Genomic DNA, 26,565 nt, shown 5'->3' on the forward strand with positions numbered 1-26,565 from the left:
GCATTTGTGCAAGTGCCGTGCTAGTTGAATGTCCTCCCATATAAGCATCCGTAAAGTCTGTTGCTAATATGTTTACAGTAAAATGGCATTGTATCTGGTCAAACACAATTTTTTCCAAACGTTTACTAATGGTTGTTTTGCTATATTGTGAATAAAGAGTTACCTGTCTAACAGAACACAGAGCCTCTCCAACATAATTCAGGTAGAATTAGTAATTACTCAGGGCAGTTGTCTAGGCCCTTTACTTTTTTCAATCTTTACTAATGACATGCTACTGGCTTTGAGTAAAGTGTGTCTATGTATGTGGATGACTCAACACGTCAGCTACTACAACAAGTTAAATCACTGCAACACTAGTTTCAGAATGGGTGGCAAGGAATAAGATAGTTCTAAATATTTCAAAAATTAAATCATTGTATTTGGGACAAATCATTCACTAAACCCTAAACCTCAACTAAATCTTGCAATAAATCATGTGTAAGTTGAGCAAGTTGGGGTCACTAAACTGTTTAGGTTAACCCTGGATTGTAAACTGTCATGGTCAAAACATGTTAATACAGCAGTAGCTAAGATGGGGAGAAGTTGAGTTCAAGTACAAGGCTGAGTTCATCTCAGCCTATGCTACCCTCCAGTCCCTAGACTTCCTGGCGCTGACGGAAACATGGATTACCACAGATAACACTGCTACTCCTACTGCTCTCTCTTCGTCTGCCCACGTGTTCTCGCATACCCCTAGAGCATCGAGCCAGCGGGGTGGTGGCACTGGAATCCTCATCTCTCCCAAGTGGACATTCTCGCTTTCTCCCCTGACCCATCTGTCTATCTCCTCATTTGAATTCCATGCTGTCACAGTTACCAGCCCTTTCAAGCTTAACATCCTTATCATTTATCGCCCTCCAGGTTCCCTTGGAGAGTTCATCAATGAGCTTGACGCCTTGATAAGTTCCTTTCCTGAGGATGGCTCACCTCTCACAGTTCTGGGTGACTTTAACCTCCCCACGTCTACCTTTGACTCATTCCTCTCTGCCTCCTTCTTTCCACTCCTCTCCTCTTTTGACCTCACCCTCTCACCTTCCCCCCCTACTCACAAGGCAGGCAATACGCTTGACCTCATCTTTACTAGATGCTGTTCTTCCACTAATCTCATTGCAACTCCCCTCCAAATCTCCGACCACTACCTTGTATCCTTTTCCCTCTTGCTCTCATCCAACACTTCTCACTCTGCCCCTACTCGGATGGTATTGCGCCGTCCCAACCTTCGCTCTCTCTCTCCCGCTACTCTCTCCTCTTCCATCCTATCATCTCTTCCCTCTGCTCAAACCTTCTCCAACCTATCTCCTGATTCTGCCTCCTCAACCCTCCTCTCCTCCCTTTCTGCATCCTTTGATTTTCTCTGTCCCCTATCCTCCAGGCCGGCTCGGTCCTCCACTCCTGCTCCGTGGCTCGACCACTCACTACGAGCTCACAGAACAAGGCTCCGGGCAGCCGAGCGGAAATGGAGGAAAACTCGCCTCCCCTGCGGACCTGGCATCCTTTCACTCACTCCTCTCTACATTCTCCTCTTCTGTCTCTGCTGCTAAAGCCACTTTCTACCACTCTAAATTCCAAGCATCTGCCTCTAACCCTAGGAAGCTCTTTGCTACCTTCTCCTCCCTCCTGAATCCTCCTCCCCCTCCCCCCCCCCCTCCCTCTCTGCGGATGACTTCGTCAACCATTTTGAAAAGAAGGTTGACGATATCCGATCCTCGTTTGCTAAGTCAAACGACACCGCTGGTCCTGCTCACACTGCCCTACCCTGTGCTTTGACCTCTTTCTCCCCCTCTCTCCAGATGAAATCTCGCGTCTTGTGACGGCCGGCCGCCCAACAACCTGCCCACTTGACCCTATCCCCTCCTCTCTTCTCCAGACCATTTCCGGAGACCTTCTCCCCTTCCTCACCTCGCTCATCAACTCATCCTTGACCGCTGGCTACGTCCCTTCCGTCTTCAAGAGAGCGAGAGTTGCACCCCTTCTGAAAAAACCTACACTCGATCCCTCCGATGTCAACAACTACAGACCAGTATCCCTTCTTTCTTTTCTCTCCAAAACTCTTGAACGTGCCGTCCTTGGCCAGCTCTCCTGCTATCTCTCTCAGAATGACCTTCTTGATCCTAATCAGTCAGGTTTCAAGACTGGGCATTCAACTGAGACTGCTCTTCTCTGTGTCACGGAGGCTCTCCGCACTGCTAAAGCTAACTCTCTCTCCTCTGCTCTCATCCTTCTAGACCTATCTGCTGCCTTTGATACTATGAACCATCAGATCCTCCTCTCCACCCTCTCCGAGTTGGGCATCTCCGGCGCGGCCCACACTTGGATTGCATCCTACCTGACAGGTCGCTCCTACCAGGTGGCGTGGCGAGAATCTGTCTCCGCACCATGCGCTCTCACCACTGGTGTCCCCCAGGGCTCTGTTCTAGGCCCTCTCCTATTCTCGCTATACACCAAGTCACTTGGCTCTGTCATATCCTCACATGGTCTCTCCTATCATTGCTATGCAGACGACACACAATTAATCTTCTCCTTTCCCCCTTCTGATAACCAGGCGGCGAATCGCATCTCTGCATGTCTGTCAGACATATCAGTGTGGATGACGGATCACCAGCTCAAGCTGAACCTCGGCAAGACGGAGCTGCTCTTCCTCCCGGGGAAGGACTGCCCCTTCCATGATCTCGCCATCATGGTTGACAACTCCCTTGTGTCCTCCTCCCAGAGTGCTAAGAACCTTGGCGTGATCCTGGACAACACCCTGTCGTTCTCCACTAACATCAAGGCGGTGACCCGATCCTGTAGGTTCATGCTCTACAACATTCGCAGAGTACGACCCTGCCTCACACAGGAAGCGGCGCAGGTCCTAATCCAGGCACTTGTCATCTCCCGTCTGGATTACTGCAACTCGCTGTTGGCTGGGCTCCCTGCCTGTGCCATTAAACCCCTACAACTCATCCAGAACGCCGCAGCCCGTCTGGTGTTCAACCTTCCCAAGTTCTCTCACGTCACCCCGCTCCTCCGCTCTCTCCACTGGCTTCCAGTTGAAGCTCGCATCCGCTACAAGACCATGGTGATTGCCTACGGAGCTGTGAAGGGAACGGCACCTCCATACCTTCAGGCTCTGATCAGGCCCTACACCCAAACAAGGGCACTGCGTTCATCCACCACTGGCCTGCTGGCCCCCCTACCTCTGAGGAAGCACAGTTCCCGCTCAGCCCAGTCAAAACTGTTCGCTGCTCTGGCACCCCAATGGTGGAACAAGCTCCCTCACGACGCCAGGACAGCGGAGTCAATCACCACCTTCCGGAGACACCTGAAACCCCACCTCTTTAAGGAATACCTAGGATAGGATAAAGTAATCCTTCTAACCCCCCCTTAAAAGATTTAGATGCACTATTGTAAAGTGGTTGTTCCACTGGATATCATAAGGTGAATGCACCATTTTGTAAGTCGCTCTGGATAAGAGCGTCTGCTAAATGACTTAAATGTAAATGTAAATGTAAGTTTGTCCATAATAAAGCGCTGCTCTGCCTTTATAACAACACTATCAACAAGGCAGGTCCTACAGGCCTAGTTTTGTCGCACCTGGACTACTATTCAGTCGTGTGGTCAGGTGCCACAAAGAGGGACCTCCGAAAATTACAATTGGCTCAGAACAGGGCAGCACGGCTGGCCCTTAAATGTACACGAAGTGTTAACAATAATAATCATGCAAATCTCTCATGGCTCAAAGTGAAGGAGATATATAATTAATCACTACTTGTTTTTGTAAGAAGGGTTGATATGCTGAATAAAATAAAATAAAATAGTATTGGTCACATGCGCCGAATACAACAGGAGTAGAGTAAAATACTTAATTAAAAGCCCTTAACCAAAAATGCAGTTTTAAGAAAAATAGCCCCCAAAAAATAAGAAATAAAAGTAACAAACAATGAAGAGCAGCAGGAGGTGTCTGTTTAAAATACTGGCATACAGCTGGGACACCCATCCATACCCCACAAGACCCCACTCCTCACAATCCCCAAGTCCAGAACAGACTATGGGAGGCATTGTCACGTCCTGACCAGTAAAGGGGTTATTGTAGTTTGGTCAGGACGTGGCAGGGGGTGTTTGTTTTATGTGGTTCGGGGTTTTTTGGTCTATGTTCTATGTTAGTGTACTTCTATGTTCTGTCTAGTCTTTCTATTTCTATGTTTAGGATTGACCTTCAATTGGAGGCAGCTGTTCCTCGTTGCCTCTGATTGAAGGTCCTATGTATAGGGGTGTTTGTGCTATGGGGGTTTGTGGGTAGTTGTTTCCTGTTTTGTGTCTGTGCACCTGACAGGACTGTTTAGTGTCATTCGTTGTTTTGTATACGTGATTTGTTTGTTTTTCCTTCTTTTGATTTAATAAAGAGGATGAGTATACACGTTCCCGCTGCACCTTGGTCCAATCCTTATGACGCCCGTTACAGGCACACACTTAGTATGTTGTGAAAAGTGTTATGAAATGTAATATTTTAAATTGTATATAACTGCCTTAATGTTGCTGGACCCCAGGAAGAGTAGGTGCTGCCTTGGCAGAAACTAATGGGGGATCCTTAATCAAATGCAAATCATAGGATCATAGCTTTCACCTGGATTCACCTGGTCAGTCTATGTCATGGAAAGAGCATGTACAGTCAGAACCTTTTTTAGTAAAGTGTTCTTTAATCTCATCCAAAGAACCAAACGGTTCTATATAGAATCCCAAATAACCTTTTTTCTAAGAATGTAGCATTCTGTCGGGCTGTATCACTGCCTGGTACGGCAACTGCACCGCCGACAACCGCAGGGTTCTCCAGAGTATGGTGCTGTCAGCCCAACGTATCATCGGGGGCACACTGCCTGCCCTCCAGGACATCTACAGCACCCGGTGTCACAGGAAGGCCAAGAAGATCATCAAGGACCTCAGCCACCCGAGCCACTGCCTGTTCACCCCGCTACCATCTACAAAGCGGAGACAGTACAGGTGCATCAACGCTGGGACCAAGAGACTGATGAACAGCTTCTGTCCCCAGGCCATCACACTGTTAAACATTCATCACTAGCAAGCCTCCACCCAGTACCCTGCCCTGAACATTAGACACTGTTACTAGCCAGCTACCACTAGCTACCCTACCCTGCACCTTAGAGACTACTGCCCTATGTACATAGAGTCAACGAAAACTGGTCACTTTAATAATGTTTACATACTTTTTTATCCACTTTATATGTAAATACTGTAATCTATTCATGACTAATCCTATAAAACTACTACCATCCACACCTTTTCTATTCATGCTGTCTATACACACCATTCACATACTATACATATATATGTATCAGGTGTATATACATATAGATTTTGCAATTGAATTACTGTTACAGTGCTATTTGAGTTGTTAATTAGATTCGTTACGACATTTCATTGCTTATTTTTTATTTTGTCGGGGGTCAATTATTTATGTACTTGTTTTACATTTTACTGCAATGTTAAGAGCTAGTAACAGAAGCATTTTACTGCAATGTTTAGAGATGGCAGCAAAATGCTTCTGTTAATATGTTAAGAGCTAGTAACAGAAGCATTTTACTGTAATGTTTAGAGATAGTAACATAAGCATTTTACTGCAATGTCAAGAGCTAGTAACATAAGCATTTTACTGCAATGTTTAGAGCTAGTAACATAAGCATTTTACTGTAATGTTTAGAGATAGTAACATAAGCATTTTACTGCAATGTCAAGAGATAGTAACAGAAGAATTTAGCTGCAATGTTTAGAGATAGTAACATAAGTATTTTACTGCAATGTTTAGAGTTAGTAACAGAAGCATTTTACTGCAATGTTTAGAGTTAGTAACAGAACATTTTTATTGCAATGTTTAGAGATAGTAACAGAAGCATTTTACTGCAATGTTAAGACCTAGTAACAGAAGCCTTTTACTGCAATGTTAAGACTTAGTAACAGAAGTATTTTCCTGCAATGTTTAGAGTTAGTAACAGAACATTTTTATTGCAATGTTTAGAGCTAGTAACAGAAGCATTTTACTGCAATGTTAAGAGATAGTAACAGAAGCATTTTACTGTAATGTTTAGAGCTAGTAAAAGAAGCATTTTACTGCAATGTTTAGAGATTGCAGCAAAATGCTTCTGTTACTGTGTTAATAAGAGCTAGTAACAGAACCATTTTACTGCAATGTTTAGAGATAGTAACAGAAGCCTTTTACTGCAATGTTTAGAGCTAGTAACAGAACCATTTTACTGCAATGTTTAGAGCTAGTAACAGAAGCATTTTACTGCAATGTTTAGAGATCGTAACAGAACCATTTTGCTGCAATGTTAAGACTATTAACAGAAGCATTTCACTGCAATGTTTAGAGATAGTAACATAAGCATTTTACTACAATGTCAAGAGCTAGTAACAGAAGCATTTTACTGCAATGTTTAGAGTTAGTAACAGAACATTTTAATTGCAATGTTTAGAGATAGCAACAGAAGCATTTTACTGCAATGTTAAGAGCTAGTAACAAGCATTTTACTGCAATGTCAAGAGCTAGTAACAGAAGTATTTTACTGCAATGTTTAGAGATAGTAACAAAGCATTTTACTGTAATGTTTAGAGATTGCAGCAAAATGATTCTGTTACTATGTTAAGAGCTGGTAACAGAAGCATTTTACTGCAATGTTAAGAGATAGTAACAGAAGCCTTTTACTGCAATGTTAAGAGCAAGTAACAGAAGCATTTTACTGCAATATTTAGAGATTGCAGCAAAATGATTATGTTACTATGTTAAGAGCTGGTAACAGAAGCATTTTACTGCAATGTTAAGCGATAGTAACAGAAGCCTTTTACTGCAATGTTTGGAGCTGGTAACAGAAGTATTTTACTGCAATGTTAAGAGATAGTAACAGAAGCATTTTACTGCAATGTTTAGAGCTAGTAACAGAAGTATTTTGCTGCAATGTCAAGCGCTAGTTACAGAAGCATTTTACCTCAATGTCAAGTGCTAGTAAGAAAAGCATTTTACTTCAAAGTTTAGAGATAGAAACAGAAGCATTTTACTGCAATGTCAAGAGCTAGTAACAGAAGCATTTTGCTGCAATGTTAAGAGATAGTAACAGAAGCAGTGTACTGTAATGTTTAGAGATAGTAACAGAAGCATTTTACTGCAATGTTTAGAGATGGTAACAGAAGCATTTTGCTGCAATGTTAAGACTAGTAACAGAAGCATTTCACTGCAATGTTTAGAGATATTAACAAAAGCATTTTACTGTAATGTTTAGAGATACTAATAGAAGCATTGTACTGTAATGTTTAGCGATAGTAACAGAAGTATTTTGCTTCACCCACTAAAGTATCTTGTAAACTGAATACGCAACCAATGAACTTTGATTTGAAATATTTGCAACATCTAATAATGATGAATAAAAGTTTAATAAAAGCTAAAGACAAAAATAGACAAACTGATGGCATGAACAGAGCCCCCGCCAGCACCTTATCTCTCTCTGCCCATTGTCTTTGCCAGTGCTGTTTTCAGCAAGGTTTTGGGTCATTGGAGGATTAAGTCAAGTGAGAGAACGAGCCTGTCTTCTGCTCCATAAAATATACATCAGCATCACACATGTATTTGTGATGGGCAAGAGAAGAGGAGGAGGAGGAGGAGGAGAAATAGAACAACTCAATGTTTCATGAGCAGGATCCCTGCAGTCTACTTTGTGTTCATTTAAGAAACCGACAGAAAGATAATCCTTGCAGCTCAGAGGCATCCAGCCAGCTGAGTCTGGTCCGGTTCACTCCATCAACCTCTTCCTTTCCAAATCTAAGTTCCCCTCCTCACTTACCCTCCCCCTGCTCTGTGGGGCTCCTAGTTGACAATCCCCCAGCAGGAGTCTGCAGGTGCCGTGGTGCCGTGCCTTAATGCTCAGTCACTCTCAGTTAGAGGGAACAGCCTGGACCAGCTAGCAGGCTGCCTCTGCTCCACAATGCAGCTTTAATAAGAGGGATGAAACATAGATGAGTGAGGGGTTTGTGAGGAAACCTTTGGAGGACTGAGGGTCAGATGGGAGTTCCCATGTTTCTAACCTCCTCCTCCTCCTCCTCCGCCAGCCTCCCCTGAGAGCCAGGCAGGCAGGGCACTGCGCAATCTGCTCGCCTTTTTCCTCACACTCAGGACTGTGTGTGTGTGTGTGTGTGTGTGTGTGTGTGTGTGTGTGTGTGTGTGTGTGTGTGTGTGTGTGTGTGTGTGTGTGTGTGTGTGTGTGTGTGTGTGTGTGTGTGTGTGTGTGTGTGTGTGCTCATGATGCGGGTATGTGATTGGGTATGTGATTTGAAGGGCTATTATTTCCCATAGGAACAGAGCCAGGGTCAGGACATCAGTAACAATGTGACAGAGACTCCCATGGTTACAATTGTGTAGCTACAAGGCTCTCTCTTTCTCCCTCTCTCCCTCTAATGTCTCCCTTTTTTTCTTTATCACTCTCTCTCTATCCCCTCTCTCTCTCTCTATCCCATATCCTTTGAGTTATGTGGGCTTTCATCCTATCCAATAACACCATACATCACCCAATCAGAGAAGTGAGGCCGTTTATTACATGTCCCTGCGGATGTGTGAGAATGGAGGGGGGGGGGTGACGACAAGGAAATCAGAGAAACAACAAGGGATTGTAGAGCGAGAGAGATGACAGTGTCATTTTATTAGGACAGTTGGCTGTATGTGTGCTGAAGAAACAGATGTTCATTAGACAGACGTTCAATAGACAGCTCATGCAAGATGGGACTAATCAACACCACTGCTTGATGTCTGTCTTGGCCAATAGATCTGATGTTTCACTCCCACACTGAACAGGGTCCACTGTCCAAACATACTGTAATGTACACAAAGGCTGCTGTTAACAAATGGAAGACAAGAGCCAGAACAACTCCTCATTGTACCAGAAATACACTGAGTGTACTAAACATTAGGAACACCTTCCCAGTATTGAGTTTGCCCTCAGAACAGCTTCAGTTTGTCAGGGCATGGACTCTACAAGGTGTTGAAAGCGTTCCACAGGGATGCTGGGCCATGTTGACTCACACGCAACAGTTTCCTGTGTGTATCAAGAATGCTCCACCACCCAAAGGACATCCAGCCTACTTGACACAACTGTGGGAAGTCAACATGACATTGAAGTCAACATGACCTAGCATCCCTGTGGAACACTTTCGAGACCTTGTAGAGTCCATACCCTGTCGAATTGAGGCTGTTCTAAGGGCAAAAGTGGGTGCAACTCAATATTAGGAAGGTGTTCCTGATGTTTTGTAAACTCACTGTTTACCAGACTGAGTACCAGACTTGCCACTGTGGCCTTTACCAACTCTAGCAAGCATCAGAAGTACCACTGGGTATCTCTCACTGAGAATCTCCCAGGCGCCATTAAGTCTCCAGTGTTGTTCTGTTAATTTTCTACATCCATCAATGGAAATAGCATGGCAGCTCTCGTGGCCTCTTTATACTATAGCTAGCGAGAGAGAGAGTTAGGGCATGAGAGTGAAAGCGAGAAAGAGAGAAAATACATCTGCCCCTGCATGTCCGAGAGAGAGAGAGAGAGAGAGAGAGAGAGAGAGAGAGAGAGAGAGAGAAAATAAAGAGCTGAAGAGAGAGGGAGAGTTAGGGCTAGAGAAAGAGCTGAAGAGAGAGGGAGAGTTAGGGCTAGAGAAGAGAGAAAGAGCTGAAGAGAGAGGGAGAGTTAGGGCTAGAGAAGAAAGAGCTGAAGAGAGAGGGAGCGTTAGGGCTAGAGAAAGAGAGAAAGAGCTGAAGAGAGAGGGAGAGTTAGGGCTAGAGAAAGAGAGAAAGAGCTGAAGAGAGAGGGAGAGTTAGGGCTAGAGAAGAAAGAGCTGAAGAGAGAGGGAGCGTTAGGGCTAGAGAAAGAGAGAAAGAGCTGAAGAGAGAGGGAGAGTTAGGGCTAGAGAAAGAGAGAAAGAGCTGAAGAGAGAGGGAGAGTTAGGGCTAGAGAAGAGAGAGCTGAAGAGAGAGGGAGAGTTAGGGCTAGAGAAAGAGAGAAAAAGCTGTCCCAGGGGAGCTCTTTACTGAGAGAGAGAGATGAGTGTGGGGTAGGCTGTGTCGAGGTGAGCGTCCAATCCCAGACAGGCCTGTTACAGATGGCCATTATGTCACAACTCACTCTCCCCCAGAGCAGAGCAACCCTGGAGAGACACTAGAGAGGATGGCTGGGAGGCAGCAGGACCAGAGGGGAGAGGGGAGAGGGGATGGCTGGGAGGCAGCAGGACTAGAGGGGAGAGGGGATGTCTGCGAAGCAGCAGGACCAGAGGGGAGACGGGATGTCTGCGAGGCAGCAGGGCCAGAGGGGAGAGTGGATGTCTCGTAGGTAGCAGGACCAGAGGGTAGAGGGGATGGCTTGGAGGCAGCAGGCCCAGAGGGGAGAGGGGATGGCTGGGAGGCTGCAGGACCAGAAGGGATGGCTAGGATAGTTCTTAGTTTATCTCAGTGTAGGCACAAATGTTATTTTCCCAATTACCATCTACCGATATGTTCACCAATATAGGCAGGGCCAGCTCCAGGCATAAGCGACATAAGCGGTCGCTTAGGGCCTCCGGTCGCTTAGGGCCTCCGGTCGCTTAGGGCCCCCCCCCCAAACATATATTTTTTTGGACCTCAGTCAGGATCTCAACATACTGTTGAAAGTTAGAATACTAGAATACACAAGTTGTAAGTTTGAAGTTTGGTTGTGCATCAGAAGTACAGCTAACAATGTTTTGATTGGTAAGTTAGTCAAGTCAGTTATCTAAACTTGTGGTGAAAATGGCCAAATACGCAGGGACCCTGACCTCCAGGGGCCCACCACTGATGTTGTTAGTCACTCCAACATTTTCTCTCTGCCCCATGGCAAAATGTGTAGAACTGTAGAAAACGTGCTTAAACACTGCAACATTTTCTCTACGCCCCATGGCAAAATGTGTAAAATACAGAAAATGTACTCTAATAAAACTTGCATTATTCTCTCCACCATCAAAAGGGGGACTACAAAAACAAAATTGCCGCTTACTGGGGAGGCCTCGCAACCAAATCTCGCTTAGGGCCCTTGAAAGACTAGCCGTCCCTGAATATGGACTAGCCGTCCCTGAATGGCTCATTAGCCATTTTACGAGCTCCCCTCAAAACTTCATCCAGCATCAGCAAAGGCATATGAGCACACACACATTTGATTGGACATATTGCGCAATGACATTGACGTGAGAGTCAAACAGACAGCAGACTATATAGTGCAGAATCATAACACTGACTCCCTGTCACAAGATACTGCAGCCATGCACTACATTACCACTACATACATCACACACACACACACACACACACACACACACACACACACACACACACACACACTGTCATCCTAGCTAATGCTGTGGTAGCATACGGGTAGGTGTGAGAGCCTCGGTGCCACAACAGACAAGTCACACTGGCTGTGTCCGAAATCTGTCTTGCCTACTACTTCCTAAAACTTCCTACTATGTTCTAGTCATACTACATGCTATTTAGAACATACTGTTTTGTAAATATGTACGCAATAAGCATCAAATATTAACATACAAGCCTGATTATCAGCTGCTGTCATACACACGTGGCTCTGAAATTATGATTCTCTTCCTCAATAGCATGCAGCGAATTTGTACTACATGAAAAGATGAAACGAGTATGACATCCTGGCATTTAAAGTATACTTAATTTTGAAATTTCACATACTTTAAAAGGTTCTATGTTTGCATACTCAAGTTGCCTACTATTTAAAATGCAAGTATGGATATTTGGAACACAGCCAGAATCACCACGGTAACAGATCCATGCTAATTTCATTCATCAGACAGGGTAACACTCACCTACATACACAAACACACTCTCTACCCACAATAATCTTCTTTTCATCACTAGCTCTGTCTAATTTACTCTCCCGCATCAATACCCTTTAATTAATATAATATTATTTCCTTGCTGTTTCATTTTGCTTCCTTCTCGCTGCTTCCCCAGTGTGAGCCAATTAAAGAGGAAACCAACACTTCGGATGCATGTTCCTCACACTGCTCCCCTCGTTGGCACCAATAGGCTGAGCCATCACTATTTCATCACCATTCCACACCAGTCCAGGGTGAGGGCAGTCATACAGAGCATGTGCCGTCATCAAACATGGATGCCAGTGTGACGTCCGAGCTAAACAGACCCCAGGCTGACTATCATGTACATTGCAGAACTCCCAGTGTGTTCCACACATATGATGGAATATCAGTAGGATCTCTATGGTTCTGCAGCTGTATGTTCAAATCAAATGTTACTCGTCACATGCTTCGTAAACAAGAGGTGTGTACTTACCCAATAAAGCAGAGCGAAAGAAAATAGAGAAATAAAATACAAGTAATAATAGATACACAATGAGTAAGGATAACTTGGCTATTTACAAGAAGTACCTGTATGATGTGCAGGGGTATGAGATAATTGAGGTAGATATGTACAAATAACTCAAAAGAAAGTGACAGATAGTAAACAGTAGCAGCGGCGTATGTGATGAGTCAAAGAACGGAGTGTAAAAAGGGTCAATGCCGATTGTTAAATAGTTAACCAATAGCTATCCGGACTAACTATATAGCAGCCTTATGGCTTGGGGGTAGAAGATGTTCAGGGTTCTTGCCGTGCTGTAGCAGAGAGAACCGTCTATGACTTGGGTGGCTGGAGTCTTTGATCATTTTTAGGGTCTTCGTCTGACAACGCCTGGTATAGAGGTCCTGGATGGCAGGGAGACTCGGCCCCAATGATGTACTGGGTCGTACGTATTACCCTCTAAAACGTCTTACGGTCAGATGCCAAGCAGTTGCCATACTAAGTGGGGATGCAGCCAGTCAAGATGCTCTCAGTGGTGCAGCTGTAGAACTTTTTGAGGATCTAACGGGCCCATGTCAAATCTGTTCAGCTCCTGAGGGGGAAGAGGCGTTGTCATGCCCTCTTCACGTCTGTGTGGGTGTGTTTGGACCATTATAGATCCTTAGTGATGTGGACACCGAGGAACTTGAAGCTCTGCATAGTGTGGAGAAGCTTTCTTATAGATATAGCATCTTTCTGGCTCATGACCCAAGCCTGAGACACTGCAACCCAACCACAAGATGATCTTTTATAAACACAGACACACTCACACCGCCGCCAAACACCAGCACAAATAGAGGACATAAAGGGCACTTTAATCACTGGCAGTACAGGAATGTTATTACTCAGAAAAACACATTGTGCTGAAGTCAAGTTGGATAGGGTGCAGTGAGGTAGCAAAGCAATTTCCACGTAATGTGGATTAATGAACCCCTGTAGAACTAACATGTTTGTTCTATGTGCTTCTTAACTACTGTAGTGTATAGATTGGGGTGTTTGCTTGTGTGTGTACTGTATGTGTTCGTGTGTGTGTGTTCGAGTGTGTGTGTGCAAGTGTCTTTTTGTGTGTCTTCATGCGTGTGTGTGTGTATGTTAGTGAGTGTGTCTGCCATGCTGTTTTACTGTCTTGCTCCCTGGGAGCTGTAGGTTTCTGGGGTTCTCTGTGGCTTACCTCATCTTGATAAATGTGGAGGGTAATCACAAGCACTGCTTGACTGAGCAGCCAAGGGCATTCTGCTCTGTGACCGAGGCCAAACTGCAGGGGCTTCCCTCTCCTTTCATTTGATGGACTCCCGACCTCTTCCCTCTCATCATTCTCCCTCTCTCTTTCAAGTCCTCGCTCTCGGTCTTCCTCTTTCAACCAGATTGGGAGTGAATTTGTGAGTGTGTGTGTGTGTGTGTGTGTGTGCTGGAGTATTAAATCCTACTTCAAATGAAAAGAGAAAAAGGTTCTATCTTTTTTTCCTCCAAACTGGGCCATGCGCTCTGGAGTATCGCTAGTAATTATCAATGCTACGTGGGGAGAGCGAGAGAGAGCGAGAGAGAGAGAAAGTGTGTGAGAAAGAAAAAACCAGATAACAATAAGGAAGCAGGGAAGAGGATGATGAAGAAAGTAAAAGATAGAGGACAGAGAGAAGATGAGAAGAAGAAGGATGTGTGTATGATATGAGAATGGGATAACAGAAAGGATGAAACATTAGGAGGAAGAGAGAGGTAGATTGGGTAAATCATACGGTATTAGTGTGAGAAAGGCATTGTTAATGACCTTTTCATCTGCCAATCAAACACTCCTCTCTCACTGTCACTTATACCACAGTAAAATGGTTACACAGTAGCCAGCCATCTAGCCAGCCATCCATCCAGGCAGCCATCCAGGCAGCCATCCAGCCAGGCATCCAGCTATCCAGCCAGGCATCCAGCCACCCAGGCAGCCAGCCAGGCATCCAGCCATCCAGGCAGGCAGCCAGCCATCCAGGCAGGCAGCCAGCCATCCAGGCAGGCAGCCAGCCGGCCAGGCAGCCATCCAGCCAGGCAGCCATCCGGGCAGCCATCAAGCCAGCCATCCAGCCAGCCAGGCAGCAAGGCAGCAAGGCATCCAACCATCCAGCCAGCTAAGCCAGCCAGACAGGCGAGAGTTACTGCTTATTAATGACGTTGACAAGGACATGTCAAACACACAGCAGCCCAAACAGATCCCCTACCTATTCCCTAGTTGACACACATTAAATATGCACATATTTAATATCTGCCTCATTGGCATTCTGACAGGTCTGTGTCATTAGTAATTAGCAATAAAGTTGTCATCTGAAGACAGTCTGAGGTGCTGTCAGCTCAGAAAGAAAGGGAGCAGCTTACTGCACCCCACGGACCGCTCTTACTACATCCATACCTCCTTTCTCCATAACAACTAGCTGTAGACTCTAATGCCTCCACCCTGCTTACTTGGAGAAATAAGGACCAGAGGCAGGTGAAGAGAACCCATTCTAAGCAGCAGGAGAACTGTCCAACATCATACACACTCTTCACTCTCCCTTGAGTCCTATCAAACAGCTTCCAATGACCCTCAAACCTCATCTACTGTGTGCATTCCCTTGAACCGCCCAACACACACACACACACACGGACGCATGCACACACACGTGGACGCATGCACATACACACACACGTGGACGCATACACACACACACACACAAACACACACACACGTGTGCATTCCCACACAAGTTCAGCCTCTGTTTGATGTACCAGAGAAGAGAAACGCTGTCCCATGGGTGTTCCTACTCACTACAAAAGGAAGGTTTTCGTCCCTCTACAGCAGTGCTTAGCGTGGTGTGTAAGGGGAACAATCTGTCAACCTGGAGAACTGAGGAGTTGCGTTAACCTTGGTGGCCTGGAGGACTGTGTTCAGTCAGGAGTTTGGGCCTTAGTGTTCGAAGCACAATATCATGCTAACAGGCCAGTGTATATGGTGTAGTGTACATTAAATGAACATTATGAAGAATGCAGGTTGGTACTAGAGTTGGTATATAGTTTTCTAGGGGTAGATTGTTGAAGCGTAGAGGAACTGAAGTAGTGTGACAACATGGTGATAGCGCTAGTGTTGTGATATAAAATGGGTTTTGTGTTGTTTTTGTGTTGCCATGGATCCCTGGGGGACACAACATTGCCTGAGATAGAGTACAGCTGACACAAAGTCAATAAATACTAACCACACAGAAGTACAGTTCACACACACAGACGCGCATGGGCATACGTATGTACTCCCACACACACACACACACACACACACACACACACACACACACACACACACACACACACACACACACACACACACACACACACACACACACACACAAAATTGCACACACAGACAAATACAAGCACATTTACACATTGCTTATACACCTAGATTAACGTAATCCAGATGGACAGGAATGATACCTGGATGCAGTCATAGGAGGGTTGTGTAACTGTCCCATATGTCTTTACACCCCCTCTGTTTCCTGCTCTCTCTCTCTACACCCCTCTCTCTCTTTCACATACCCTCCATCTTTATCTCTCTGTCTGTCATCCACCCCCACCCACCTCTCTCTGTCTTTCTCTTGTTAGAGGTTAAACTCAATCTGTCCTTGTCAGGTTTAATCAAAGTATCCACAAATTCAATTTCAGCTGTTATATTTGGGAGGCTATGATAGCGTTCTTTGTCATTTGCGATATCTTTAGGGAGAGAGAAGGCAAAAAGGTGCTTCCTGTGCATACATATTGCCTCAGCTGAGATGGGTGACAGTTAATAAGTGGCAACACAAACAGTGGCAACACAAACACCCTCACCCCCAGTGCACACTCAGGGACACACAGCATAGCCACAGTGTGAACTCTTAGAACTGCACAATACTACTGCACAATTCTGCCGCACAGTACTGCCGCACAATACTGCTCAACAATACCAGACATCACAAGAATAGTGCTGAACTGAAACAGTTTTGTAAAGAGGAATGATCCAAAATTCCTCCTGACCGCAGGTCTGATCCGCAACTACAGAAAACGTTTGCTTGAGGTTATTGCTTTCAAAGGAGGGTCAACCAATTAGTAAATCCAAGGGTTCACATACTCCCCCCCCCCCCCCTCCACACTGTGAATGTTTACATGGTGTGTTCAATAAAGATATGAAAACGTAGAATTGTTTGTGTGTTATTAATTTAAGCAGACTATGTTTGCTGTCACGGGCGTCGTAAGGATTGGACCAAGGCGCAGCGGGAATGTGTCTGCTCATCTTCTTTATTTAATGAGAAGAAAACGAAACAAAACACTTAATACAAAAAAAACAACGACGAGAAACAGTCCTGTAAGGAACACAACTACACAAGGAACAACTACCCACAAAAACCCATGAAAAAACACCCCTACTAAATAGGACCTTCAATTAGAGGCAACGAGAAACAGCTGCCTCCAATTGAAGGTCAAACCAATAAACTAAGCACAGAACTAGATAAACTAGACAGACATAGAAATAGACTAACATAGAACATTGCCCAACAAACCCTGAAACACATTAAACAAACACCTCCTGCCACGTCCTGACCAAACTACACTAACAAATAACCTCTTTACTGGTCAGGACGTGACAGTTTGCCTATTGTTGTGACTTAGATAAAGATCAGATCAATTTGTATGACAAATTTAAGCAGAAATCCAGGTAATTCCAAAGGGTTCACATTTTCTTGCCACTGTAGATTAGGAATCACTGGCCACTTTTAGAAATGGATTAATAGCCAATTGAATAATGTTTTCGTATCTAGCATTACTCATCTCATAGGTATAAACTGCACTCCAGACTATTCTACGGTATCTTAGTCACTTTTAAATTCTGTTTACATATTGCATCACCCATCTCATATGTATATACTGTATTGTATTCTATACTACACCACTGACTGTTAAACAGCCATCTCCAGCACATCAGAGGCTGCTGCCTATAGACATTGATTAGGAATCACTGGCCACTTTAAGGAAATTAAATACTAGCCACTTTAATAATGTCTCTGTATCTTGCATTACTCATCTCATATGTGTAAACTGTACTCTATACTATTTTACGGTATCTTAGTCACTTTAATTGTGTGTAAATATTGCATCACCCATTTCATATGTGTATATACTGTATTCTATACTATGCCTCTCTATCTTAGTCCAATGCCGCTCTGACGTATATGTATATACTCTTAATCCATTTCTTACTTAGATTTACGTGTATTTTGGGTACACAGTTGTAGTCGGAAGTTTACATACACCTTAGCCAAATACATTTAAACTCAGTTTTTCACAATTCCTGACATTTAATCCTGGTAAAAATTCCCTGTCTTAGGTCAGTTAGGATCACCACTTCATTTTAAGAATGTGAAAGGTCAGAATAAAAGTAGAGAGGATGATTTATTCCAACTTTTATTTCTGAGATCACATTCCCAGTGGGTTAGAAGTTTACATACACTCAATTAGTATTTGGTAGCATTGCCTTTAAATTGTTTAACTTGGGTCAAACGTTTTGGGTAGCCTTCCACAAGCTTCCCACAATAAGTTGGGTGAATTTTGGCCCATTCCTACTGACATAGCTGGTGTAACTGAGTCAGGTTTGTAGGCATCCTTGCTCGCTCACACTTTTTCAGTTTTGCCCACAAATCTTCTATGGGATTGAGGTCAGGGCTTTGTGATGGCCACTCCAATACCTTGACTTTGTTGTCCTTAAGCCATTTTGCCACAACTTTGGAAGTATGCTTGGGGTCATTGTCCATTTGGAAGACCCATTTGCCACCAAGATTTAACTTCCTGACTGATGTCTTGAGATGTTGCTTCAATATATCCACATAATTTTCCTGCCTCATGATGCCATCTATTTTGTGAAGTGCACCAGTCCCTCCTGCAACAAAGCACCCCATGCTGCCACCCCCGTGCTTCATGGTTGGGATGGTGTTCTTCGGCTTGAAAGCCTCCCCCTTTTTCCTCCAATCATAACGATGGTCATTATGGCCAAACTGTTCTATTTTTGTTTCATCAGACCAGAGGACATTTCTCCAAAAAGTACGATCTTTGTCCCCATATGCAGTTGCAAAAACGTAATCGTTTTAATCAGTGTGCAGATGTGATGGCTATCACAACAGCCTGTTGGAAGTACAGTAGACTATAGTGCTGTCAGATGCTATGTGATAGTATTTGTTGTAATGCTTTAGTCTGTCAAAATGGAAAAGAAGGACTTAGCTTGTAGAAATACATCATTTTGCTATTGACAGTGGTCCTTCAACGTCATGGTCTCAGTAACAGGATCACTCACATCTCTCTCATCCCCCTCCTCCTTTATCAAACTCTCTCTCTCCTTCTCTCCATTGTCGATTCCCTCTTTATCTATCACCATCCCCATATCCTCCATCCTCCCCTGGTCTAACTCAGATCACCATCCCCATATCCTCCATCCTCCCCTGGTCAATCTCAGATCACCATCCCCATATATCTCCCCTGGTCTAACTCAGATCACCATCCCCATATCCTCCATCCTCCCCTGGTCTATCTCAGATCACCATCCCCATATATCCTCCCCTGGTCTAACTCAGATCACCATCCCCATATCCTCCATCCTCCCCTGGTCTATCTCAGATCACCATCCCCATATCCTCCATCCTCCCCTGGTCTATCTCAGATCACCATCCCCATATCCTCCATCCTCCCCTGGTCTATCTCAGATCACCATCCCCATATCCTCCCCTGGTCTAACTCAGATCACCATCCCCATATCCTCCATCCTCCCCTGGTCTATCTCAGATCACCATCCCCATATCCTCCCCTGGTCTAACTCAGATCACCATCCCCATATCCTCCATCCTCCCCTGGTCTATCTCAGATCACCATCCCCATATCCTCTATCCTCCCCTGGTCTAACTCAGATCACCATCCCCATATCCTCCATCCTCCCCTGGTCTATCGCAGATCACCATCCCCATATCCATCTCAGATCACCATCCCCATATCCTCCCCTGGTCTATCTCAGATCACCATCCCCATATCCTCCATCCTCCCCTGGTCTATCTCAGATCACCATCCCCATATATCTTCCCCTGGTCTAACTCAGATCACCATCCCCATATCCTCCATCCTCCCCTGGTCTATCTCAGATCACCATCCCCATATCCTCCCCTGGTCTAACTCAGATCACCATCCCCATATCCTCCATCCTCCCCTGGTCTATCTCAGATCACCATCCCCATATCCTCTATCCTCCCCTGGTCTAACTCAGATCACCATCCCCATATCCTCCATCCTCCCCTGGTCTATCTCAGATCACCATCCCCATATCCTCCCCTGGTCTAACTCAGATCACCATCCCCATATCCTCCATCCTCCCCTGGTCTATCTCAGATCACCATCCCCATATCCTCCCCTGGTCTATCTCAGATCACCATCGCCATATCCTCCATCCTCCCCTGGTCTAACTCAGTCTCTTCTTTGCTCTGTATCTGTACTGCCATTTTTATTTCTTCTGTTTATCTCTCTCTCTCTCTGTGTCTTCCTCCCTCCTTCTCCCTCTCTCTCTGTCTTCCCCCCTCCTTCTCCCTCTCTCTCTCTGTCTTCCTCCCTCCTCTCTCTCTCTCTCTCTCTCTGACCCCTGTCGCAGGGCTACCTAACACTGCACAGTGTGATCAGATGTTGTCTAGTAAGCGACTTTAGGGCCCTGATCTCTTGTGGTCAGCTTAATGCTATCCTCATCTGGATCTCATCTCGTGACCTGGTCTCCTGCTCACCGATAGGGGCCCAGATTTGTGACCCAAAGAACTTTTCCCGAGTGCAGCCGATTGGCCCTAATGATGCCTGCTCATACCCTACCACCTCTGCACTAGAAGACGTCTGGGACTATACTACACTTCCTGTCTGTGTGACTGTCATTAAATGCTAACTGCAGATCAAACACTTCTCTTTGGCTTCGGTTCATTATACTGTCTCATTCTCATCTTGCCCAGGTGTCATTTGGCCGGGTTGTAGGTGTGTGTTTACGTGCATATTCATGCGTGTGTGAATGCGTGCATGTTTGTGTGTGTGTGTGTGTGTGTGTGTGTGTGTGTGTGTGTGTGTGTGTGTGTGTGTGTGTGTGTGTGTGTGTGTGAGAGCGAGAGAGCGAGAGAGCGAGAGAGCGAGAGAGAGAGAGAGAGAGAGAGCGCATGTGCGTGTGTGTGAGTGAGAGAGAGAATGTTAGAGGGGGTGTGTGAGGGGAGAACGGCGTCACTACTCGATATCCCACCCTTCCCAGGTCGAATTCCTCCTTGGACAAACTAAGAGGGTGATTATTGATTAATCAGTATAAATTAGTGAGCTGGATCGATTGGAGAAGGGAGAATCGCTGCAGATCACTGACAGTGGGAGCGAGCTTTCATCGCTTTCATCTAGTGGGCCGGCGGCGGCCATCTTAAAAGGGACCAGGACAGGAAGAGGTGGAGGCAAAGTGGGAACAGAGGCTGATGCTGCATTCTGCAACTATCACATATGGTTGATGGTAACATGACATCCCTAGCACTAGACACCTACCACCATTATAGGACATTTGTATACTGAAAATATTTGTTGTCATGACCCTAGTAAATATAGCTGCTTATGTGATTATAAAAGATAAAAGTATTACCATGACGATACTGATGGCTTGAGAGAAGAATAAACGAATATGCATTTAAAAAAAGGGAAGTGACGAAGGATCACTTATATAATACTCTCCTCACACCCCCAAAATGAAAGACACAAACACTGAACAAAGTGAGTACCTTAAAGTGAACCCAACTATGAGACATTTAGGGGCCTGAAGCTGTGTTACGCAAATACTCCGAAATATGTGAGAGCATCGGAGCTTTCCTGTTGTTTTTCACTGTTGTTTTGTCACACACAGTTGCAACATCAATGTACATTAACATAACAAAGCTTTGAGGCATGGCAGTGCACTCTGTAGCTACTGAAGGAATAGGCATACAGCACTGTGCTATTTCAGGCTCATAGAGAGGTTGTTATCATCCATTACTCAGGGGCTTTCACACACTGGCACACAGAGACATAAACACACACATAAACTCATACAAATACATATGGTAGGAAAGCACTCACTCACACACACGCACACGCATGCACACACATGTACATATACAGTACACTGAGTGAACAAAACATTAAGAACACTTACTCTTTCCATGACATACACAGCCCAGGTGAAAGCTATGATCCCTTATTGATGTCACTTGTTAAATCCACTTAAATCAGTGTAGATGAAGGGGAGGAGACAGGTTAAATAATTATTTTTAAGCCTTGAGACAATTGAGACATGGATTGTGTATGTGTGCCATTCAGAGGGTGAATGAGCAAGACAAAATATTGAAATGCCTTTGAACGGGGTATGGTAGTAGGTGCCAGGCGCACCGGTTTGTGTCAAGAACTGCAACGCTGCTGTGTTTTTCTCGATCCACAATAGTTTCTCATGTGTATAAAGAATGGTCCACCACCCAAAGGACATCCAGCCAACTTGACACTACTGTGGGAAGCATTGGAGTCAACATGGCCCAGCATCCCTGTGGAACGCTTTTGAGACCTTGTAGTCCATGCCCCAACAAACGGAGGCTGTTCTGTGAGCAAAAAGGGGGGGTGCACTCACCATTAGGAAGGTAAATGTTTTGCACACTCAGTATATACACAGACGTGCGCACACATACACACACACACACAAGCAGTCTTCAACACACTTGTATGTCAATTCTGATCTACAAACAATCACCAAGACACACAGGAAATGCATGTCATGTATAATAACTTATAGCTGACACAACAGATGAGATGCCATAGCAAAATCAATGTCTCTCATAATGCAACGCCAATGGCCACAGGAAGTAACAAGGATTACATAGAGCTTTCTATTGTGAGCCCTGTCTGACATTTCCTAACTGTGTCCCAAAGCTACACCTGTTGACTCTGCAACACCATACAGCAACATCTGGTAGACAGCATTATCACGTTGGAGACATTATAGTCTTGGTAGAAAATGTATGATTCTCCAAACAGGGATTATATAGAGAGACTAAAATAGAAATTACACTACAGGTTATATTTTCAATATGGCGGCTGCTATTATCCTTTACATTCAACTCTTCACTATCCAGAAGCACAGAAGAATTCACAGAAACCAGACATTTTAAAGGCCATCAAATGGATATGGAAAAGAACAATGTTGTTAACAGTGGCAAGGTTACGTAGATTAGAACACAGGTTAGATTGGTCTCAATCTAAAATGCATTAATCATCTGGAGTGTGGGAGGAAAGGGTTGAAGGATCTTCAACCTAATTGAATATTAACAGTAGGTGTAGTTACAGTGCACATTACCAACACACCTGGAATATACACAAAACACACACACACACACACACACACACAGTAATAAGTGGCTCTAATTACCTCCCCAAAGACAGGTCTAAAAGGTGCAAAGAACTCAGAATAGTGTATGCATGTGGGATGTGTGCTTTCTCTATGTTGTCTACTACAACATGTGGTCATGGTCAGACAGAGTAAAAATCCACCTCACAGGACATACCCACTACCCAACTAGCCACTACCCAGGATGGGAACTCTAATGCTGTGTCTATGGGAACCCAGCAGCTGTGTACTACCCAGGATGGGAACTCTAATGCTATGTCTATGGGAACCCAGCAGCTGTGTACTACCCAAGATGGGAACTCTAATGCTGTGTCTATGGGAACCCAGCAGCTGTGTACTACCCAGGATGGGAACTCTAATGCTGTGTCTATGGGAACCCAGCAGCTGTGTACTACCCAGGATGGGAACTCTAATGCTGTGTCTATGGGAACCCAGCAGCTGTGTACTACCCAGGATGGGAACTCTAATGCTGTCTCTATGGGAACCCAGCAGCTGTGTACTACCCAGGATGGGAACTCTAATGCTGTGTCTATGGGAACCCAGCAGCTGTGTACTACCCAGGATGGGAACTCTAATGCTGTGTCTATGGGAACCCAGCAGCTGTGTACTACCCAGGATGGGAACTCTAATGCTGTCTCTATGGGAACCCAGCAGCTGTGTACTACCCAGGATGGGAACTCTAATGCTGTGTCTATGGGAACCCAGCAGCTGTGTACTACCCAGGATGGGAACTCTAATGCTGTCTCTATGGGAACCCAGCAGCTGTGTACTACCCAGGATGGGAACACTAAGGCTTAGAGGAAGGTGTGAGGGGAGAGTCCTTCTAACTACTCCTCATTAAGCTCTGTTGTCTCTCTATGCATCCTCCCTCTCTAGGACTAGGGAATACATAATACAACGAGGGGCTCAGAATATGGCACTCCTTTTTATTCTGACATGAACTGATCCAAACAAACAAATTCTATATTCTTGCATATCTTCTCATTCTCAAATCAATCATGCATTAACATTCTGCCAATTAATTCCAACAGGAACATCCACAAATTTTACATTATATAAATTATGAATAAAAAATACATTTAAAAAAGTTTACCCCTCAAAGTATATATTGTGTTTTCATGTGACCACCATTCCAACAACTAATCAATGACTTGGCAGAGAGGAAGAGGAGGAGATGGAGGAAGAGGAAGAAGAGAGAGATGACTCACCCGGTCTCTTTTCTTTTCGACTTTTTCGACCCCCACATAGCCGCACTTTAGAGATAAGGACTAGGATCTGTTTCTGGCACAGAGACTTGTTGCTCTTGGGACAAGGCTTCCTCTTGTTGGCTACCGGTCGGTTTTGTCTGTCGTCCTTGACTGCCCGTTTCTGTCTGATGAGAGAGCTGGCGAGAGCTGCCATCTTCCCCCCCCTCTCACCTTTGGGAGGGGGGTGTCTTCCTACCCAACAGCCCCTCTTCAGGCGGGGCTGTCTGTGTCCTCAAGCAACAGAAAATGGTCGGAAGGTCCAGAGAGAGCCCCCAGAGAGGGGAGAGGGGTTTTACTCAGGGTTAAAAGAGAGGGTCTAGGTTAAGAGCCCCCTGGAAAAGGGAAGAGCAAGGGAGGTGAGAGTTCAAGTGCAGTCACACATCCAAAGCGGACCCTCCAGTGTGACGAGAAATAAATGCACCAACACTAAAAAACACTGAAAAACAGAGACCACTAAGGTCACATCTTCAGTAAAAAAGAAAGACGGGTGAGTGAGGTTAGAATGTCTGTTTGATAAAAATAAAACATGTAAAGACATCGACATTTCCTACATTTCTAACCTCCCTCCCCACCAAATCACCAGCAACAACGAAGTTCAAAATATAGCAAAATCACTAGCCTATCCTATAAGTAAACAATCCCCAAAAAATAGACGGAGCTCTTTTCTCTGTCATATAAAAATCACACTTCTTCCAGTGAAGAGTGAAATCATTTTGAAGCTCAAACAGCATACAAAGTCAAGAGGAAATGAACAGGCAGTCAACATATAGTCTCTGGATGCCCAACTTTGCCTGCCATGGAAATGCAAGCGTCAGGAATAATGAGCGGAGAAATGGAGCCGTAATCCAGCAGACTTAGATCCAGAGGCAGCACAGCAGGCGGGATGGTGACGGACTCCCAAGAATGAATCCGGGAACGGAACAGAGGGATGGACAGAGAAAGATTTATCTTCCTCCTCTTCTGGCATTCTCTCTCTCCACACAGCCCTCAACTAACCCCCCGCCGCCCCCCACGGGTGAGTGTGAGAGTGTGAGAGTGGTCTGTGAATTCCAGTAGCAACCATCAGCAGAGGTGACATTCATGAGAGAGAGAGAGAGAGAGAGAGAGAGGAAAAGAGAGAGAGGAAAAGAGAGGGAGGGAGGGAGGGAGGGAGGGAGGGAGGGAGGGAGGGAGGGAGGGAGGGAGGGAGGGAGGGAGGGAGGGAGGGAGGGAGGGAGGGAGGGAGGGAGGGAATGAGATCGACTGGGAAAGGGAAGATGAAGAAGAGAGAAAGAGAGAAGCGGAGAGAGGCTGAGGAGAGAAAGTGAGAAGCAGAGAAAGGCTGAGGAGAGAGAAACAGAGAAGCAGAGAGAGGCTGAATAGAGAGAAAGAGAGAAACAGAGAGGGGCTGAGGAGAGAGAAAGAGAGAAGCAGACAGAGGCTGAGGAGAAAGAAACAGAGAAGCAGAGAGAGGCTCAGGAGAGAAAATGAGAGAAGCTGAAGAAAGAAACCATGCAGCCACCTCTCTCCTCAGTTAATGTTCTAAGATGAGCTACAATGTATCTGTCGCGCTCACGCCCCATCCATCTGACTGTCCTTCAGAGGCAGAGAGTGGGGGAGAGAGAGGTGGAGAGAGAGAGAGAGAGAGAGAGAGAGAGAGAGAGAGAGAGAGAAAGTGTATTTGTCTGTATGGAGGAAAAAGAGTGCTTAAGGTGCATGTGCTGTCACCTCGGGAGGAGCATCCTCGCCATGCGCTGTGAGTCACACACACGTGCGTGCACGCGTACACACAAACACACACACCTTTGGGACTGTAGAGCGTTCACTTATCTCTGTGTGAGGAGAGTGTGTCGTATAAGTAGGGGAACATCTCTGCATACGGTATGTGCTTCTGTTTGGTGTGTATGCACTAACTGTCATTCAACATCTTCCTTACATTATGTCATGCTGACTCTCTCTCTCTCTCTCTGGAGACTCTGTCTCTCCTACATCTCTCCCCCACCCTCTTTCCTTCTCCATTCCCTGACAACTCTCTCTCTTTCTCTCTCTCTCCCTCTCCCTCTGTCTCACACTCTCTTCTCTTTCGCCATCAATTCAGTTCCATTTTTTCAATTTAAGATCTTTATTGGCATGGGAAATATGTTAACATTGCCAAAGCAAGTGAACTAAACAACAAAAATGAACAGTAAACATTACACTCACAAAAGTTCCAAAATAATGTCATATTATGTGCAAATAGTTAAAGTACAAAAGGAAAAATAAATAAACAAAAATGGTTGTATTTAAAATGGTGTTGGTTCTCCACTGGTTGCCCATTTCTTGTGGCAACAGGTCACAAATCTTCTTGCTGTGATTGCACACTGTAGTATTTCACCCAATAGATATGGGAGTTTATCAAAATTGTATTTGTTTTCAATATTTTTGTGGGTCTGTGTAATCTGAGGGAAATATGTGTCTCTAAT

General features: G+C 45.0%; 1 protein-coding gene across 1 annotated transcript in view; it reads right to left on the reverse strand.

Annotated features, from left to right (window-relative positions):
* LOC106563170 (fibroblast growth factor 11) overlaps positions 1 to 25,200 on the reverse strand; it is a 78,410-nt gene extending 53,210 nt beyond the window's left edge. Inside the window, exon 1 of the mRNA XM_014128475.2 lies at positions 24,086 to 25,200. Within this exon, the coding sequence (XP_013983950.1) occupies positions 24,086 to 24,278 (193 nt within the window). The 5' untranslated portion in view covers positions 24,279 to 25,200. The remainder of the gene's footprint in view (positions 1 to 24,085) is intronic.
* Positions 25,201 to 26,565: the final 1,365 nt, after the last annotated feature.

Source organism: Salmo salar, chromosome ssa11 (genome assembly GCF_905237065.1).
Source record: "Salmo salar chromosome ssa11, Ssal_v3.1, whole genome shotgun sequence".
Lineage (NCBI taxonomy): Eukaryota > Metazoa > Chordata > Actinopteri > Salmoniformes > Salmonidae > Salmo > Salmo salar.